The sequence below is a fragment of the Anopheles stephensi genome, chromosome 3, assembly GCF_013141755.1.
Source record: "Anopheles stephensi strain Indian chromosome 3, UCI_ANSTEP_V1.0, whole genome shotgun sequence".
Classification (NCBI taxonomy): domain Eukaryota; kingdom Metazoa; phylum Arthropoda; class Insecta; order Diptera; family Culicidae; genus Anopheles; species Anopheles stephensi.
In genome coordinates, this window is record NC_050203.1 from 3,130,202 (window position 1) to 3,148,728 (window position 18,527).

The 18,527-nt window shown below is 49.8% G+C and overlaps 4 protein-coding genes and 1 non-coding gene across 10 annotated transcripts; 4 read left to right on the forward strand and 1 right to left on the reverse strand.

Annotated features, from left to right (window-relative positions):
* The first annotated feature begins 818 nt into the window (after nt 1-818).
* On the forward strand, nt 819-8,604 carry LOC118510585 (uncharacterized PE-PGRS family protein PE_PGRS54). 5 transcript variants are annotated; one of them, XM_036052585.1, is made up of 10 exons: nt 819-1,626; nt 2,460-2,545; nt 2,625-2,725; nt 2,787-2,885; nt 2,954-4,963; nt 5,024-5,725; nt 5,762-7,139; nt 7,209-7,331; nt 7,567-7,634; nt 7,705-8,604. In XM_036052585.1, exons 1-10 carry the CDS (start codon nt 1,549-1,551, stop codon nt 8,412-8,414), a joined length of 5,355 nt encoding a protein of 1,784 aa, XP_035908478.1. In that variant the 5' UTR covers nt 819-1,548; the 3' UTR covers nt 8,415-8,604. The 5 variants fall into 5 exon arrangements, with proteins under 5 accessions (XP_035908478.1, XP_035908475.1, XP_035908476.1 ...); XM_036052582.1 differs by having other exon boundaries at nt 819-1,094; nt 1,319-1,626; nt 5,024-7,139; XM_036052583.1 differs by having other exon boundaries at nt 819-1,032; nt 1,319-1,626; nt 5,024-7,139.
* On the forward strand, nt 1,725-1,797 carry Trnav-aac. The gene has a single exon. It is a non-coding gene; the product is annotated as a tRNA-Val (tRNA).
* A 187-nt stretch (nt 8,605-8,791) lies between the features above and the next one.
* Nucleotides 8,792-18,179, reverse strand: LOC118510587 (coiled-coil domain-containing protein 102A). Of its 2 annotated transcripts, XM_036052586.1 has the most exons (6): nt 17,703-18,145; nt 13,361-13,471; nt 11,840-12,862; nt 11,476-11,750; nt 10,175-10,991; nt 8,795-9,902 (listed from the first exon to the last, which is right to left on the reverse strand). In XM_036052586.1, the coding sequence occupies exons 1-6, from the start codon at nt 17,799-17,801 to the stop codon at nt 9,894-9,896; spliced, it is 2,334 nt and encodes a 777-aa protein (XP_035908479.1). In that variant the 5' UTR covers nt 17,802-18,145; the 3' UTR covers nt 8,795-9,893. The 2 variants fall into 2 exon arrangements, with proteins under 2 accessions (XP_035908480.1, XP_035908479.1); XM_036052587.1 differs by lacking the exon at nt 10,175-10,991 and having other exon boundaries at nt 8,792-9,902; nt 17,703-18,179.
* Nucleotides 14,175-15,263, forward strand: LOC118510589 (lysozyme c-1). Its single transcript, XM_036052590.1, has 3 exons — nt 14,175-14,453; nt 14,534-14,686; nt 14,752-15,263. The coding sequence occupies exons 1-3, from the start codon at nt 14,318-14,320 to the stop codon at nt 14,886-14,888; spliced, it is 426 nt and encodes a 141-aa protein (XP_035908483.1). The 5' UTR covers nt 14,175-14,317; the 3' UTR covers nt 14,889-15,263.
* On the forward strand, nt 16,583-17,381 carry LOC118510588 (lysozyme c-1-like). The gene is made up of 3 exons (XM_036052588.1): nt 16,583-16,760; nt 16,828-16,983; nt 17,066-17,381. Exons 1-3 carry the CDS (start codon nt 16,625-16,627, stop codon nt 17,266-17,268), a joined length of 495 nt encoding a protein of 164 aa, XP_035908481.1. The 5' UTR covers nt 16,583-16,624; the 3' UTR covers nt 17,269-17,381.
* Nucleotides 18,180-18,527: the final 348 nt, after the last annotated feature.

The following is an 18,527-nucleotide window of genomic DNA, read 5'->3' on the forward strand; positions in this document are numbered from 1 at the left end:
CAGTGACTTTATTAGAGAGAACCCATGTACATGCGTATTTAGACCACCGGGTTAATGTTAATCGTACCGTGCGAAGTCTCGGTGAGAAAGGCTTTGAGCGATCCTCTGCACACTTTGCGAACGCATTTGTGATCCAATTGCAATAACTTCAAGGAATTTCCATGATGCCCCTACAAAGCCAAAAATGGGACTGCAACACTCGCAGATGTGTGTAATGCTGCTGTGTTTATTTTGTATCGCTTTGATCCTAAGCGTTGGATGTTTTGGGACAACAATGAGATCCAACGTCTCTTTTTCAGTCTTACTACAGCTGATGCCTCAGCGATCCTTTGATCTTTCATTGCACGTGGTTGAAACATGTCAAAGAGCGTGAAACATGTTCAGATGAAACACTCTTCAGCAGCAGTCACGCATATGATCAGGTTTACTTCATAAGTAATGGTTATATTACTCAAACGAGTCACTGTTCTATACGGCGACTGATTTCATTGATTTGAATTCAAATACGATCAGACCTTCGTCTTGCGATTGTGTCACAGCTAGAGCTAGGCTAGGCTAGTAACGATCACTTTCGATTTTGATCGTGTCGCACACCCTGGAAGTTCCTGCCGTAGAGAGCACACTCCGAATGCTCCAGAGAGAAGAAGAGATGACTCCACCAGAGAGAACATAATCGTAAAGCAACATAAAAAAAACAATTGCTTCCTTCTTCTACATCAACACGAGACGACGATCAAAGAAGAAAACCATCATTCTGAGAGATTCTGAGAGCTGCTTGGAGTTCTTCGCTCTGCAGCAGCCTCCAGATTTGAAATCGCATCCCCATGTGCCAATCACTAGCCGTCGGACTGTTCCCCGGAACGGTCGCATCTTGGGCCTGTGTGTCGGAGGAGACTCGCTTTTGATGGTGTTAGACATCCCGCGCGCTTCCGGTGGCAGATGGAATCAATCAGCCTTTGATCGGTCGCTGTCTTGTGTGGAAATTCGATCGTAAGACAGCCGCAGTACAGTGCCTCTGCCTATAGACAAAGAGTGTGTGTGAAGTGTACGGAAGAGGGCAGTCAGTGTCGACAGGAGACATTCATCTCGAGAGGGTGATTGAAGTGGCAGAACTTCGGTTTGGGGTGTTGTGTGCGTGTGTGTTCTGTGTTCTTGTGTCCGAGAGCCCTTGGTTCAGAGTGCCACAAGGAGGAATAAACACATCATTCTTCGTTCGCTTAAAGTGACTCAGGAGCACAGCGATCGAACGAACGTTTCACAGGATCCGGAGTTTTGTGCGTTTGGTGATTTCTTTAAATTAGTGTTCCACTTTCCACAGCGCCCAGAGCTGCTGCTGTTCTACTACTACGTCTTTGTATTACGCAACGGAAGAAGTGTTGATAGCAGCGAGAGGAGTGCCTGCCAGCCAGTGTGGGGTCAAATGTTACCAAATGTGGTTTAAGTGCAAAATTATAGAGTGAAAATTGTACATGTCGGGATAAAGAAACCCAACATATAGTGAAAACATAATAATTTAAAACAAACTCAACAACGAAGTGACGTCGTCCAATGGAGCGCCCAACGTGCTGGGCGCTTATATTGTTTGCGCTTTGCGCAACAGCAGCACAAACGGCAGTTTTAAATTCTGTAAGTGTAAATATGATGTAAAATCAGCAGTCAGTGTGTAAGTTTAGGTTAAAGTTTGAAAGTCTATATAGGTTGTAGGATTGCCCTCCTGCACAGCTGTTTCCGTGGTGTAGTGGTTATCACATCCGCCTAACACGCGGAAGGCCCCCGGTTCGATCCCGGGCGGAAACAGAGACACTTTTTTGTTGGCGGGAACTCTTGCGGCCAATACTTTTTATGTTTCCCTTAGCAAACTCAAATCACTCTACGTTGTATTCTGCTCTCTGTGTCCTACTTTTGCCTCATATTATGGCTCTATTCACTAATCTGTTCGAGTTCGATCGGTATGTCCTGTCTTGCGAACACTCGTTTTTATATGCCGAATGATGTAGTAGAGCATAGCAAAGCGCGAAAAAACGATCAGAATTAGACCTACCCCAGAGAAGTGTGTGCGTCGAGTTCCTCGACTGATAACACCTGCTAGATTGATGCTCTACATACAGGCGGTGATGTTGCAGAACAGACACATAATACACCCAATCGACTCGCATCGAAAGATTTGTTGGTGATTGTAGATGATGGCTCAGAAGAATTTCGTTTGAAGTTGAGTAAAGGTTCTGCTCTTCTTCTTCCTTGGCACTGCAACCTCGAGAGGTCTCGGCCTGCCATTTCTGACTTTCTGTGACTAGATTTTACCCCGGCCCTGCCCCTGAGTAAAGGTTAGATGAATTTAAACAACTTGGCGTGTGGACAAATTGTGCTAGTAGAATGTGTAGAACGTCATGCTCCAAAGTGACTACATTTACCATGGCACTAGAATTCAAATCATAATTTTTCTCCTAAAAACCCTCCAGAATCCTTCAGAGGACATTTCAAACTCGATAGACCTAACCGACAGCCCGCTGTCCAGAGTGAAACGGAATGGCAATATCCGTGGAAAGTAGGTATTAGTTGGGAGAGTCTTGTCGGAATTAGAAAAATCGTACAGGATACTAATAGCACATAATTCCCCCACCCAGTTTCCGAGGTCAAACCCAGTCGCAGTATCTCCACTTTGGCAACAGTCAAGATGGCAAAGCTGAAGCCGAAGCCACACAGCACAGCTCCAGGGCGGTAGTAGGTAAGCTTGTCGCAACACGAAACGTGTCCTTAAGATCACTAAAATGTTCCCTTCGGTACAGTCGGTTCCAACGGTATGGGACAGGCACAGAGCCAATCGCTTGGCGGTGACTGCACTTCATGCTACGGAGCGGTTGATGGCGGTGGCAGCTACGTTTATGGTATGATTCGTGAGACATTGGCCCAAATCCGTGCTGGATCGTGCTAACAATATTGTCCTTTTTCTTAGACAGCAGACCCGATCCGCTCAAGGTGCCAGTGGATAAGCTACGCCTACCGGATGCGTACGATGCTGGTTCTAACGGGCACTCGATGAGACCTGGCGGTGGACTCGATGCTTATGGCCGCCCAGGTGGTGGAACCAGCTTGGATGCTTACGGGCGCCCCGTGGACGCACACGGAAGACCTATCGGCGGACCTGGCACGGGGGGATCAGGTGTTGGAAGTCATGGCCGACATCCACATGGAGGAGCAGGGTTTGATGTAGATGGATATGGAAGACCAGCGGGAGGACCAGGAACAGGAGGATCGGGCGTTGATGCACATGGACGACCGATTGGTGGGCCTGGAACAGGTGTTGACGCTCACGGAAGGCCTATCGGTGGTCCTGTAACTGGTGGAACTGGTGTAGATGCCCATGGGCGACCCATTGGAGGACCAGGAACGGGTGTTGATGCTCATGGAAGACCGATTGGAGGACCAGGAACTGGCGGATCCGGTGTTGATGCTCATGGTAGGCCTATCGGTGGACCGGGGGCAGGTGTTGATGCGCACGGAAGACCCATTGGAGGTCCAGGAACTGGAGGATCTGGAGTTGATGCGCACGGAAGACCCATTGGAGGTCCAGGAACTAGAGGACCGGGTGTTGATGCGCATGGAAGGCCTATTGCAGGGCCCGGTACTGGTGGATCCGGTGTTGACGCTTACGGAAGGCCCATTGGAGGACCCGGTGCTGGAGGACCAGGTGTTGACGCCCATGGACGGCCTGCTGCAGGTCCTGGATCAGGTGGATCCGGTGTTGACGCTCATGGCAGGCCCATTGGAGGACCAGGTGCTGGAGGACCAGGTGTTGATGCACATGGCAGACCCATCGGAGGACCAGGAACTGGTGGACCAGGTGTTGATGCACATGGAAGACCTGTTGGAGGTCCTGGCACCAGTGGACCAGGTGTGGACTCTCATGGACGACCCGTTGGAGGTCCTGGCACTGGTGGATCAGGAGTGGATGCATATGGAAGACCAATTGGTGGAGCCGGCACTGGGGGCCCAGGCGTTGATGCGCACGGTAGGCCAATCGATGGCTCTGGCTCTGGAGGAGTAGGAACTAATGGACGAGTTTCCGGAAGACCAGGCACTGGAGGTGTAGGAGGACCGGACACTTCAGGAAGACCAGGTTCTGGAGGACCGGGTGTCGATGGTCATGGCAGACCAGTAGGAGGCTCGGGAGGACCAGGCACAAACGGAGTTGGAAGACCAACTGGCGATGTCGGCACAGGAGCTGGGGGAGTAGATGCTTATGGCAGACCGATTGGACGCCCGGGAGTTGATGCACAAGGACGACCAATTGGTGGATTTGATGCACATGGCAGACCTCTCGGTCCAGGTCAAGGTCGGCCTGGTCAAGGTGGAGCACCTGGCACAGGACTTGACGCTAGTGGAAGACCAGTCGGTGGTGGTCATGGTCCCCATCCGCATCTAGTTGGACCGCCTCTACCGGGCTCTGGAGCACATGGTGGCTATCATTCCGCTCCACACACTGTCACTTTGCCAGGGCAGGATCACACCGTTGTCAACCCTACTGGCGGTTTAACCGTGCTAGTTGGCACGGGTCATTCAAAGCAAACTGTGATTGGTTCCGATAGTAGATTAGATGGCCACGGTCCAGTGAAAATCATTCCTGGCCCTCCAGATAGCCACGGACCCCCGAAACAAACAGTGTACGCACATCCTGGTGGTGTAACGGTGCTGGTAGGAACGGGTGGCGCTCAACAAACCGTGCATCATCTTCCTGTGCATGGAGGACATCCTGGAGCAGGCCCGCAACAAGTTATTCACCCCGGCGGCGTTGGCTATCCAGGACAAGCTGGTGCAGGACATGCTACTGGACAGTATCCTGGTGGAACGGGATATTACCCAGGGACCAGCGGGGTCGGCGGTCAATATCCAGCTGGTACCGGAGGTGTGGGAACAGGATCAGGACCATTACCCGGAACAGGAACTGGAATACGGCATCCAGGAGGTAAGTGAGCATGATTTGGATAAAAAAATCCAAATTGATCATTATTGCCCTTATCTGTAGGTACAGCAGGAGGACTTCAGCCAGGAATCGTTGGAGGACCAGGAAGTGGGCAATATCCCGGAACAGTTGCAGGAACAGGCCAATATCCTGGTGGTGCTCAATATCCTGGAGAACCAGGATCTACTGGAACTGGAGTAGGTGCAGGACAATACCCAGGAGGAGTAACAGGAGGCACTGGGCAACAACCTGGCGGTGCTGGGCAATACCCAGGAGGAGTAACAGGAGGCACTGGGCAACAGCCTGGCGGTGCTGGGCAATACCCAGGAGGTGTTGGAACGGGTCAATATCCTGCGGGAGCTGGAGTAGGATCTGGCCAATATCCATCAGGAGGTGGCACTGGAACCGGCCAATATCCTGGTGGTGCAGGGCAATATCCCGGTGGTTCTGGAGCTGGTCAACAACCAGCAGGTGTAGGAGGTGGACAGTATCCAGGAAGCACTGGAACAGGCCAGTATCCATCAGCAACTGGTACAGGAACCGGAGGTGTCTATCCCGGAGGACAAGGGGTTGGTACGGGAGGAACCGGCACAGGTGCTGGTCAATATCCGGGAGGCTCTGGGGTTGGCGCAAGTCAATATCCAAGTGGAACAGGAGTAGGAGCAGGTCAATATCCAGGAGGAACCGGACAGTATCCTACTGGAATGGGAACCGGAACTGGTCAATACCCAGGAGGTGCGGGCAGTGGAACTGGACAGTATCCAGGTCAATACCCTGGAGGCTCTGGCCAGTACCCTGCAGGTGGGACCGGAGTAGGAACAGGACAGTATCCAGGTGGGACCGGAGTAGGAACAGGACAGTATCCTGGAGGCACTGGAACAGGAGCCGGTCAATATCCTGGTGGCACCGGAACAGGAACCAGTCAGTATCCGGGTGGAAGTGGACTTGGAACTGGTCAGTATCCTGGTGGAACAGGTACAGGAACTGGTCAGTATCCAGGTGGAGCTGGTCAATATCCTGGAGGCACTGGAGCAGCAACAGGTCAGTATCCTGGAGGAGCTGGACAGTATCCTGCTGGCACAGGAGCAGGAACTGGACAATACCTTGGAGGCTCTGGGGTAGGCTCAGGACAGTATCCTGGAGGCACTGGAGTAGCAACAGGTCAATACCCTGGTGGAACTGGACAATATCCTGGAGGTATTGGGGCAGGAACAGGTCAATATCCTGGCGGTGGTGGACAATATCCTGGCGGAACTGGAATAGGAGCTGGTCAATTCCCTGGTGGAACTGGACAGTATCCCGGTGGAACTGGTGTAGGAGATGGTCAATATCCTGGTGGAACAGGTGCAGGAACGGGTCAATATCCTGGAGGAGTTGGAACCGGCACCTATCCGGGTGGCCAATATCCAGTTGGTGTCGGTTCTGGACAGTATCCAGGAGGAGTCGGCACAGGTACTGGCGCAGTCACCGGCGGTCTATATCCGGGAGGAGTTGGAACGGGATCTGGTGCAGGCACAGGTGGAACTGGTTACTATCCCGCGGGAACAGGCACCGGTGGATCTTCTGTCGATCAATATCCAGCAACCATCGACCAGGGAGCCGGTGGTGGCGGACTTCCCCCGCAATCCATTCAACTACCCGAGGAAGAAGATGACTCATTCTCGCAGGCGGAATCGTCGGTAAAGAACGGAGAAGTGATGGCTTCGGCACAGGGCCGCAAAAACGGAGGCACTGCACAAACACAGGTATCCGGTACGTACACCGGCACGGGTTCGTTCAGCGCCAGTGCACAAACAAGCGACAAGGACCGTGCAGCACAGGCCCAAGTCTCGGGTGGCAAGGAAGGTGCCCAAAGCTCTGCCCAGGGTACGGGCGGCGTTGGCAAATCCCAATCGTTGGTGCAGGTTGATTCGAAGACGGGTGGCACATCGGCGACGTCCCAGAGTGGAGGCTTGGGGCACGAAAGTCAGTCGGAGGTGGTGGCCAACGAGAAGGGTGGTTTGGCCGATGCACAGTCGAGCGGGCCGGGACAAACTTCGTCCCAGGCGCAGATAGGATTCCGACCGCAGGGTGAAGGCGTCGTTGATCAGCAAAACATCTTCAACGGAGGCGGGCAAGCGTCTGCCCAGTCGGGTGCTCACTCGGGCCAGAGCCAGTCGCAAATTAGTGGCAACTTCAAGTGAGTGTAGCTAGGTGCTGAGCTACTGTAACGCCAATCCGTCTAATTGGGTTTTTTACGTCTGCGTAGGTTCGGCATTGCATATCACGGGGCGGCCCAGGCAGCTTCTGGCACGAAGGAACAGGTGAACACGTATCGAGAGAAGAGCAAACCGCTGTTCCAATCGATTGGACTGTTTGGAAAATCTATCGGGTATGGCTAAACGATCGCAACCTCTCTGTCTGTAGTGGCATGTTCTTAACACACACACGCACGGTAGTAGTTCTGATAGGCATCACGACCGAGTCTAACTCTGCATGAAACAGCCTGCACCGTCGCCTAGTAAAGAGCTGATGAGTTCACCAAAGAACACACACGTAAATGCATGCAAAGTGTTTGTGATTAGTGCTTACTTGTACTTATAATTGGTGTCTGTGCTCTTTGTCAGTTCCACGGTCAGAAAGGAGTCGGTAGACACCAACGGAATGAGGACTCGTACGTCGGAGCAAAGTTTGGGTAAGAGCGATCACTCTTCCTGATTGCACTAGCGCCACCAGAGTCACTTTGTCAAACTTCTTTCTTGCAGTGAACTTCATCAGCACGACGCCTCCTCCCGGCGAAGAGGAAGAGTACGAAGATGTGGATGAGGAGGAGGAAGACTACGACGAGGAGTACGATACCACGCAGAAGATAACGCGCAGTGGCGATAAGGCGACAACCGAACCCAAATCTCCTGCGAGAACCACTCCCGTAGCGTATATGGTCACCGAACCATCCACCGTAACCGTGCGCACCAATGGCAATGGACGTGTGTTCACGCAAGGAGGCCCAACACAGAAGCAAACCGCATTCGTGCCGCACGGTGACAACTTCCGGCTGGTGCAAACACAGAACGGTCGCTCGACGGTACACGCCGTGACGACGGAACGTACGCAACAAACGGTAGTGAATGCCGTGAGTACGACTCCCAGGTACAGTACGCGCCAGCTGTCCACGAAAAAGGATACTCCAGTGACGACTACCACGGCCGCCGATGCAGTGGAGGAAGGACCGGAACCCGGTACACCAACACAAAAGACCGGCCATCCGGATAGCTACATCTCGGTCACGAAGCAGGTCACCGGGATTGACGAGAAGAGCAAGGTACCGGCCATCCCGGGCAAGAACTACGAGTCGACGTACTACACTAAATCGTCCACCTGCGGGTACTTCACCTTCTCGTGCAACATCGTGTACGGCGAGAATGGACGAAGTAAAATCTGTCGACCGAAACCACCGGCCAATGGCAAATGTTGAGGGTAGTTCAATGCTTCGTTCGTATATGAAACACTGCCAGTAAGAGGAAGATATTTTAACAATAAAAACGCGGTACTATAAGCATATTACAGCCAGGACCAAGCGCTAGTAAGCTATAATTACTTACAGAACACACCACACACACAAATGTATGGGTGGCTGAGTGCCGAGACACACGTTTGCACTACTTCACACGTTTGCACTAATTAATTTTAAACACTTGTAAGTGACACTCTCGCCTTGTTAAAGGAGCAAATAAATAGGATTATTCGACACCAGAATGTGAGAATTATTCCATCCAGAGTGTGAGCAGCGTTCGGATGGACAGGTGTTATTGTCTTGCTGATCGCGGCAGGTCGTCATCGCAGGGATCATCCTACTTTTGGCGAAAAACGGGAATATTTATTACCGCTATTATATACATTTATGACTACATTTTACGCACACCTATATATTTAAATTATCAACCTTTTCTTCATAAATTACTCATAGGATTACACAACGTTTGATTACTGTCGTGAATGTCGAGTCCGGATTATGTGCCTGCCGGAGTTTCATTAGGCCACTACTTCGTAGTGATGTCGTTACAGGATGGAACACCCTCGAAAGAGTTGCGATGCGAAAAAAGGCTATCAGGTGTTATTAAAACATTCAGATACCGATACTGGGCTGACAAGCAGCGAAGAGAATCGTTTCTCAAAGCTCTGCTATATCATGTTGAAATAGTTGATCACTCTGAGTCCGACAGGCTTGCCCACAGTCTTGTCCTTCGAAGACGAATTAATTGTGGTACACTGCAAGGATCACCTCTGAAGAACTGATGACTGCGGATTACATGCAAGAGATTGCTCTCCGAAGTCCCGCCAGACTCGAGAGAATAAAACAAGTAATACCCTGTGTATCCACTAGGAGACATTCTCTATTCTAACACAATCAACTCCATACACGAGCTAAGCTATATAGGGCGGCAAGTGAACGATCGATGCTTTTGCTTGACTGGTTGCAATACTTTTCCTGTTGCCTGCTGTTGTACTATGATCTGGGAGTGGTGGATACTTCTACTACTGCCACCACTACTAGCACTATATCCTCATTTGTAAAATAGAAAAAAGAGAGAGGAATCGTCGTTTGCATAGATAATACTTTTACGTTTACGTTTACCCTACGTAAGTACTGAGTCTATTATCTGAGTATTAACAGTTACCGTTGAACCGATGTTGGAGTGTTTGTAACCTATCCGGAACATTCCCAGATGGAGAGAGAGAGAGAGAGAGCATTTAAGAGACCAATACAATTGTGATGTTTTCCACCGACCCACGGTTGAGTATCTGATGGCCCGCAGCGCAGGGTGATGGACGCTGCACCAGGTTAAGTCTGCCTGAGCAAGGGGGGGGGGGGGGGGGGTGTCGACCAAGAGGCGATCATTCATTGTCGCTATTATCTTCGTTGGCCGAAAGCAGACTGGTGGATCCATGTGAGCTACGGAGTCTGTACGAAACAGGTGAGACAAGGAAGATAGTCTCATTAGGAAACTATTTAACCGAAAGAGGAAAATAACGAATGAAGTACGAAACAGAAAAATGATCATGCACTACGCGAAAATAAGGTTAGGTAGCTACACACACGCACACGGAAATATCTACAAAAGAAAATGGCAACGTTCGTCAATCGCAAACCACACATCCAACGAGAACGGCCGGCGCAACCACTCCGGCCGGCACTTGGGAGCAAGCTTGGAATGGGTGGATTGCGCTACTCACTTCATCGTCCTCCGATACCTTTAACCCATCCAGATTGACATCGTTCATCTTGCCAATGTTGATCGGTTTGTGTGGTGGGTGCTGCTGCCCGATCGCCCTCGGCGCATTGCCGCCCGGCGATTGATCGTACGAGCCCGGACTAACGTCGAACAGCTGTATGGTTTCGTTGATGTGGCTCTGATTCTTCGTCGGAGGCATATCATCACACGCTGCCCGCCCGTTCCGCAGCTCTCCGCCACCGTTGCCGGGAAATACGTTCGGTTCGTAGTACGAACCAGAGGCGGAAGAAGCACCCGCCGCTGCACCGGAGGACGTGTTTCGCTTCGGAATGGCTGAACTGCCGGCGAAATTGTGTTGCTTCGATGTGACGGCACCACTGCCGCCCGAGCTGCTGCGGGACTTGTGTCCACCGCTGGCGGCCGCTGCAGCACGCGTAATGTTGTCAAACTTTTGCTTGGCACGCTCGAACTCGTACTTGTTGTTGTTGAGCGATGGTGGCGAGGGTGCATCGTGCTCGATGTAGCTCGGCTTGGCATCGTAGTACGAACCGGACGCGAGTGGAGCGTATGACGGCGGAGGTTGCGGATTGATGCTGGACGTAAGGGAGGAGGGTTGCTCGCGGACTGGCAAACCGGACGCTTTGGATGGACCACCACCACCACCACCGAACTGGCGAGCGGCCGAATTGTCAAACAGCTGCTTCAGATCGTTAATGTTCGGTTTGTAGCTCACGTTGGCAGTGTAATTGGACCGATTGGTGGCCTTATAGTTGCCCGACTCGTGCTGATGGTGCTGCTGCTGCTGCTTGGGACTACCACTGTTTGGTTTAGTAGCGGGGTTAGTAAGGTAACAACGGCACGTGATCGTTAGGAAAGCGACACGGGTTGGTGTGGTTATTAGTGGGGAAAACCAATCAATCAGCAGAGGCAGATGTTGAGTAGTACACCAGCACCAGACCGTGATGGGTGGAAAACAGAAGGGAAAAGAAAAGAACAAACGAATGTACAGAAAATAGGTGGAAAGGAACCAATTTCGTGTGTCGTGTCATACATTGTTCATCGGGTTCGATTAGCTCGGATTGGAAATGAGGTGTTGAGTAATGGCGGCTGCTATCGTCTAAGGCCACAAACCGAGGACTAGGCAAACGAAAACCCCTTTCGGTACAAACACAAATCCAACGCCAATGGTGTATTAGTCGGATGCGTGTTTTTGTCTAACCGTCTAAGCGCTGTGCCAGCTCATCACTAAGGCAAGTGCAGAATAAAAACGAAGGGGGAGGCCACAACGCCCCGTATCCTTACCTCGTTTGTAGATGCTGTATCTGCACCTGCAAGCCTTCCGTTTGGCCGCTCAGCTCCTCGTTGGTGCGTTGCAATCGACGCACATGGTTGCAGGCGGCATCGAGCTCATCCTCAGCGGAGGCCAGCTCGTGCTTGAGCTCTTCCACGCGCGAACGCAACCGTTTCACCTCCGTTTCGTACTGTTCCGCTCGGCGCACGGCATGCCCCAGCTCGGTGTTTGCTTCCGACAGCATTTTCTTCATCTTACTGTGCGAATGACGAATGTCGCTGAGTTCCTGCGGAAACAAGGACAAAAGGGACGAGACGAGGGCCAGTTTTAGCAAAACCATTCTTCTGGGGGAACACATCCGGCCGCAAACGGTACCTTATTCTTATCGAGCAGCTCCTGCTGCAGAGAGCGCAGCTCCACGTCACTGTTCACCAGCGGACGACCCTTGCGTTCGAGCCGTTCCTGCAGATCCTGACATTCGGCGCGCAGCTTTTTGGTTTCCCGCTCCATATTCAGCTTCTCCGTTTCGAGCCGTTCCCGCTTGCCCCATTCGGCCGCATTCTCCGCCTGCAGTCGTTCCAGTTCCGTGCGCAGCTCGCACAACCGCCTTTCGAGCGTTTCCCTCGCGGCAATCTCTTCCTGCAGCGAGTTGTGCGTGATGCGCATCTCCACCCGGTGCTGCTCTTGCAGCGTTAGCAGCTCCCGCACCGCATCCTGTTTGGCCGCACGCAACTCTTCGCACTTGTCCCGCAGCTCCTGCATATCCTGGCGTGCCTTTTCCAGCGCTCGATGGACGACATTTTTCTCCTCCCGCTCGATCTGGATCGTTTTCTGGGCATCGTCCAGCCGGAGCTGGAGCATGGAAATCTTCTGCAGCAGATAATCCTCGTCGTAATCGTCCTTGGAGAGCTGCTGTATGAGACGGCGCTCTTCCGCCATCTGCTCACTCTTGTCCTTAAACTCTACGGAATGTTTCGGCATGGCGCCACCCTGCAGGATGTACTCTTCGATGTCGAGATCGGCGCTGGCAGCGTTGGTCGCGAGCAGTCCTCCGGGTGGTCCGGTTCCATCGTCCGGCAGGTTCGGCAGCTTCGTCACCAAACCATCCTCACTGTTGACGTTCTTTAACCCGTCGGAGGATATGTCCGGCGAGCAGTTGTTATCGGCCCGGCCATCACGATCCGGCTCGTCGGCTGCGTCCAGGGAGGCTTTGTTGAAACGGCCGGCGTGCTTCATCATGAGCGTGTGCACCTTCTCCATCTCCTTCTTGAGCTGCGTTATTTGCATTTCTAGTTCGCACTTTTCGCGCTTGTACGAGTTGGATTCTTTAATGGCGGCCTCCAGATTGCTGCGGAGCTGCTTCGCCTCGTCGCGTGCTTTGTTGCGTTCGGTTCGCACCTGGAAAGGGAAGGGAGAACATTTTATAAAAAAAACAATCCTTTCTAAGGCCGATCAGATGGATGTTTCTGTAGGTACCGCCACGAGGGACAACACGCGGGAAGTATCCTTCTCAAGCTCTTCGAGCATTTCTGCAAAACACGTCTGCATTCTGATCGCCCCCAAAACACCTTTCGATAGGGAAAATGCTTCGACTAGTCCCTTCTAAGACAGCTACTAATTCACATAACCTCTTCCTTTGCACTAACGCTACCAAACCTTTCAACGCGATTCTACATTCCGATAGTAGTGTTTCGCAAGCCAATAGCAAACCGACCCTACTAGCGGGGACTTGCAGAGGGAGGGAGAGCCGGAAGGAAAAGTCGTGGAATTCGGGGTAAGAATATTGATTTAATATTTTCCCGTCCGTCGCTGTCTGATGTTAACGACACCCGCAACATAAAAAGGTCGTGCTCCGGGCTTGAGGCGAGGGCTGCAAAGCGTGCCTACAGGACCTACCTTACTCCATTTTTCGCGCCAATTTGCCGTACAGTCGGACCACCACTTCATCGTCTTTTCCATCTGCGCGGCCCTTGCGCGAGCCTCTTCCAGTTCGCGCTGCCGTTGGGACTGTAAGTAGAGACACGAAATGTTTTCTAAAGTTAGCGAGTTTTGGTAAAGAATTTTTCGAAACATTGCTCAGGACGTCATGTCTGGATAGTTTGACCTTACTACGAACTTATTTAGCTCTCTTCGAATTATTTGAAACAGAACTGACACTTATCCAGTAACGACGAAACCGACACCCAACACGAGATAGTTCGTTTTCAGGTCAGCAAAAAAAAAACGTGTCCGAAACAAAAGGAGAAGATTCCAACACGTTCCTCGCGAAAATCCCCGACTCAAAACCGTCCAGAAAATCCCCGAGCCAGGGCTGTGAGATAGAGTCACCGCTGGGTCTGAGTCTTGCGCTTGGATGCGTGCTTCCAACTGTTTTCCTTCTGTGTACACAGTGGGATCCGATGCAAAACAAAACCGTATCCGCTACAAATTTACATTCCCGAATAAAGATGAGACCACGAGGTTTGGGCTCGTGATTACACAATTATTGATTGCGATATTGGAGCTGTTGTACAACTTCCGACGATAACCATTTTTCTGTTTTGAAGACAGTTCTGCACCATGTGGCACATCTTGTCTTGAATGTACTCTAGCACAACAGTAACATATCGAGATAAGAATTAGCGAACTTCTAGACACACATTATGCCTCCCCACTGGCGTTCTTATCAATGGGAAAATGTTGTTACAGCAGCTGGAACAAAATTTATGCCCAGTCGCGTGTTGCCCGTAGTTGGTGTGTAAACGGAAACCGGCTATAAAACCCGCCAAACGTTTTAACCAACAACATCAGTGTTGCAGTGCAAGTTTCACCGTTCCGTCACCTTGTAGTCGAAAAGCGAGTGGATATTCCAGGATGAAGGTGTACGCCACTGTTTTGCTTGCGATCGTTGCGAGTTGCTGTGCCTTGGCCGGGGCGAAAACGTTCAGCAAGTGTGATCTGGCCAAGGCGTTGGCGAATAATGGCATTGCGAAAGCGTCGTTGCCGGATTGTAAGTGCAGAGTTGTTGTCGGCCGTGGGAAGTCGAGCAGATGATTTGAACTTCTTATTATCGCCCTTCTTCTACCGCAGGGATCTGTCTCGTACAGCACGAGAGTGCGTTCAGCACGTCGGCCACGAATAAAAACAAAAATGGATCCAAAGATTACGGCATATTCCAGATAAACAATAAGTTCTGGTGTGACTCGAGCTACGGCGCGAACGATTGCAAAATGGCGTGCAGCAGTACGTTCCAACGATCTTGTGTAGTGCTCGGAAGCTTCGTCTAATCTCTTCGCTTTCGTTTCCAGATCTGCTAAACGATGATATTACGGACGACATCAAGTGCGCCAAGATGATTTTCAAGCGCCATGGATTTAACGCTTGGTATGGATGGAAGGATCACTGCAAGGGCAAAACGCTTCCCAGTGTTAGTGCGTGCTTCTAAAAGGCTGTCGAAGGCAATTGCAAGTCGTATTAGCAGTTCCGGTTGAGCAACCGGCGGATAAGGCGGAGAAACTGGTTTGGATTCGGGCGATGTGGTTAGGAGGACATTAATTACAATTCGCTGAAACAAAGCATGTCGATAGGAGTTTCCTCGAAAACAGAGAGAAACCAGTCTGATAAGATAAGAATCCCTCCCCGAATCCCGAATATCGAAAGATATAAACATATAATGAAGCTAAAATAGAATTTCGAGAATAGAAAGCTGTATTTTCACAGCTGTTGCCAGTCCCGTGAGTAATCTTTGCGCGTTGTTCTGATAACATTCCACGAAGAGAAAAATAAAACGCAGACAAACTTGTACGCTAGATAAATGAAACAATTTTTTTTGCCAATTGCAACACATCGCGGAAACAGAAGGAAGGAAAACACATTATGTTGGTTTGGAAGCTAATATTTACACACACACACACAAAATAGGAGTACAACCGATCTTCGCCAAGGTTGTATGTTTTGGACCGCTTTGTAGTTACAGGAGGTCCTTCTGGCAGACGAACCAAAGCTATTCATTCACTTCAGTTTTGGGCCCACAACGTCTCCTTTATCTGCGGAGATCTAGCGGTGATGTCATTCTCATGACATGTCTAGCCTACCAAAGCCTGGTGTGATTCTTCTGATTTTCCTTGCTCTCGAAACTTGCCAAGAATCGTCGGTGTTAGAGGCATACTCGTCCGTTCTTGAACGAAATTGTCTCAAGCATCTGTCTGTCGTGACAGGCGTGTAGAGAAGATTCCTTGGACTGATCGGTAGTCTGAAATTGGCACTCTTGCTGCTACTTCACCGTCTATGACTATAACAGAGATGCTAACATCTGACCCAATTTGACTCTTTTCCTTGAGTGACAACATGAGTCACAAACCAACTTCAATCCTTGCCGTTCGTATTGGCATAAGCAGTCGTGTAGATGAAGATGTAATCATACGCTAAGCACAGTATCATACACCCCTTCCCAGGTTCGTTGAGCCAGTACAAGGCTTGAAACTGACTGTTGCTGACAGAATTATTATAAAGTTTACTTCTGAGGAATTCCCAATGCATAAGTCAACTATTTGTTTATTAAAGCCCTATTGCAATATGGAGCTTATAAAGAGAGAAAGATTTTAACGGTGTACTCATAACACAAACATCGATAACTATTACTGTAACATAGCGAGTATAGCAAGAAAAGGAAGGATTAAGTGTTTTACTCAAGTGTACATACACAACGTATAAATACTAGCAAGTCGAGTGAAGATGGATCATTTTCCTACTACAGTGTTTCAACGCAAGTTACAAGATGAAGCAGATTTTCGCTCCTGTTCACCGTCCTCTTTCCTTTTTTTGTTTCGCCGTCATTGACTATGGAGCCGAAGGCGTGCAATATACTGTGCAAGAGTAGGTTCCGAATCGGAAGGTATTAATGCTTATCAACGTCTACGTTAGGTCTGACTGACGATAGCCAATATTAAATACATACCGTACGGGAAAACAATATGAATCACGAGCCCATGATGTCACATTTTATAAAATTCTTTGAACGCACTACATTCAAAAACTAAAAATAGATGAAGAGTGATAAGAAAAAAGAAGGGGAATGATAAAGCCTTTCCTTCATGATTAACTTCGTACAATTATAAATACTAGGCCGAAGAAACGAGACAGATCAGTTGCTTTTTAAAAGCCGTCAGCAGAAGTAACAAGATGAAACTGATTTTCGCCGTCGTGTGCACCGCCCTTGCGGTAAGCAGTGGTAAAGTCGAGGCACGAAGATACGACAAATGTGAGCTGGTAAGAGAGTTGTACAATAGTGGCATCCCGAAATCGCAGCTGGCGGATTGTAAGTGACGCATGTTGTTTTGAGCCTTCTGAGCAGTTCCACTAATTCCATTGTGCGTTCCGTGTAGGGGTCTGTCTCGTGCAGTGGGAAAGCAGCTTCGATACGAAGGCGATTAATAATCAAAACACAGACGGGTCCACCGACTATGGACTGTTTCAGATCAATAACAGGTACTGGTGTGATTCGCACTATGGAGGAAACGAGTGCAACATATCGTGTAACAGTAAGTTCGACTGCTGGTGAGCACGCATCACCCGTCGGTCATATTGCAGTGGTAATGGTACCGCTTTCCCATGTTGTTACAGGCCTACTGAGTGACGACATTTCGATTGCCATCGAATGTGCCAAGCTGATTTACCGCCGGATGGGTTTCGAAGCTTGGTACGGTTGGAGGGACCATTGCAAAGGCAGGCAATTGCCCGACATCAGTGACTGCCTGCTCAACGACATCGGTGGGCATTCTGGCGGAAGATATTCTGAAATGGGTGCATCTTGCTGGTCGTCTTAGGTTTTAAATAGCATACCACGATGACCGGCCATCACATCGAGCACGGGGTAGTTTGTTTGACAATACCCAACAATACGCTGCGCAAACAATAACAACCAGTGTGTTTAATTAGATCCACCTTTGTTCTGGTTGAATTTTCTTGCCGCGAAAGAAACGCTTCGCTATAAAGTTTTAAGAGATTTCCGTACCCCCGATTCGATATAGTAGAATTGCGTCCTGGACGCACGTTGGTCGGTTCGGTGGGATTTCGTCGCAAACAATCAATGTTGGACTGGTTGTTGGAAATTCTTCAGCTGCACTGTCTAACGAACACAAGCACCACCCCGAGTGAATCAATAACCGCGGCTATTCAACCTACCGGCTTGCAGGTATTGGTACGAAAAAGATCGAGAGAACAAGGTAAGGATTAAGGGATAATGGATGCGTTCACTTACCTCCCGAGCCTCCCACTCGGTGTCAACAAACTTTGCCGACATGCTGCTAACCTCCACATTTCCACTGGGCGGATGCCGTCTCGGTGCACTTTGCGACATTTGCGGTCCCGGGACTGAGCTCGGACTTCGTTCGGCCGGGAATGGGTGCAGCAGGGCAAATGCTGCTCGATCGAATCTGGGGAGCTGGTAACGGGTTCTAATTTTCTAATGCCAGCCTCCAAGTACCGTTCCGTGTTGTTGCGGTGTTTTCACGCAAGCAGTTTGCGTGTACCCTGAGCTGTGGGATGGAAGCGATTCTTCCGAATAACACAAACTTCAGGTTGTACTTCAACACGGCATCGTGTAGCTCACTGGCGTGAATGTTATTACACTAAGTTTTTCTAATGGAAATATGCACCATTTCGCACGGAAAAATAACACAATCGATACGGGCAGTCTGCCATTTTTGTCTGGAAAAGCGCTTGACAGATGATGTCTGCGGGAAAATGAAAACGAAAGAAGAGTACCGGTTTTTAGCACATGGCTCAGTACTGCAAGTTTCGAATTGCTGTGGTAAACAAAGGCGCATATATCTTTGCATAGTTGAACTTTTCAGTTTTTAACGATGCAAAAGAGAGTATTTATCCTTTTTTATGCTTTAAGTTGTCCAAAGATTTAATTTTGCAATGTTTTAGTTAATAAAACAATCGTTTTTTTCTGAGACAAATGTTTTTATGAGTTGTGGTGAATAGAGTGGTGAGTTTGGAGCGGAATCATCGATTTATGATAAGATTTGCAAAAAATAAAAATATAGATATGGATAAAATAAGAAGAATTGACACAATT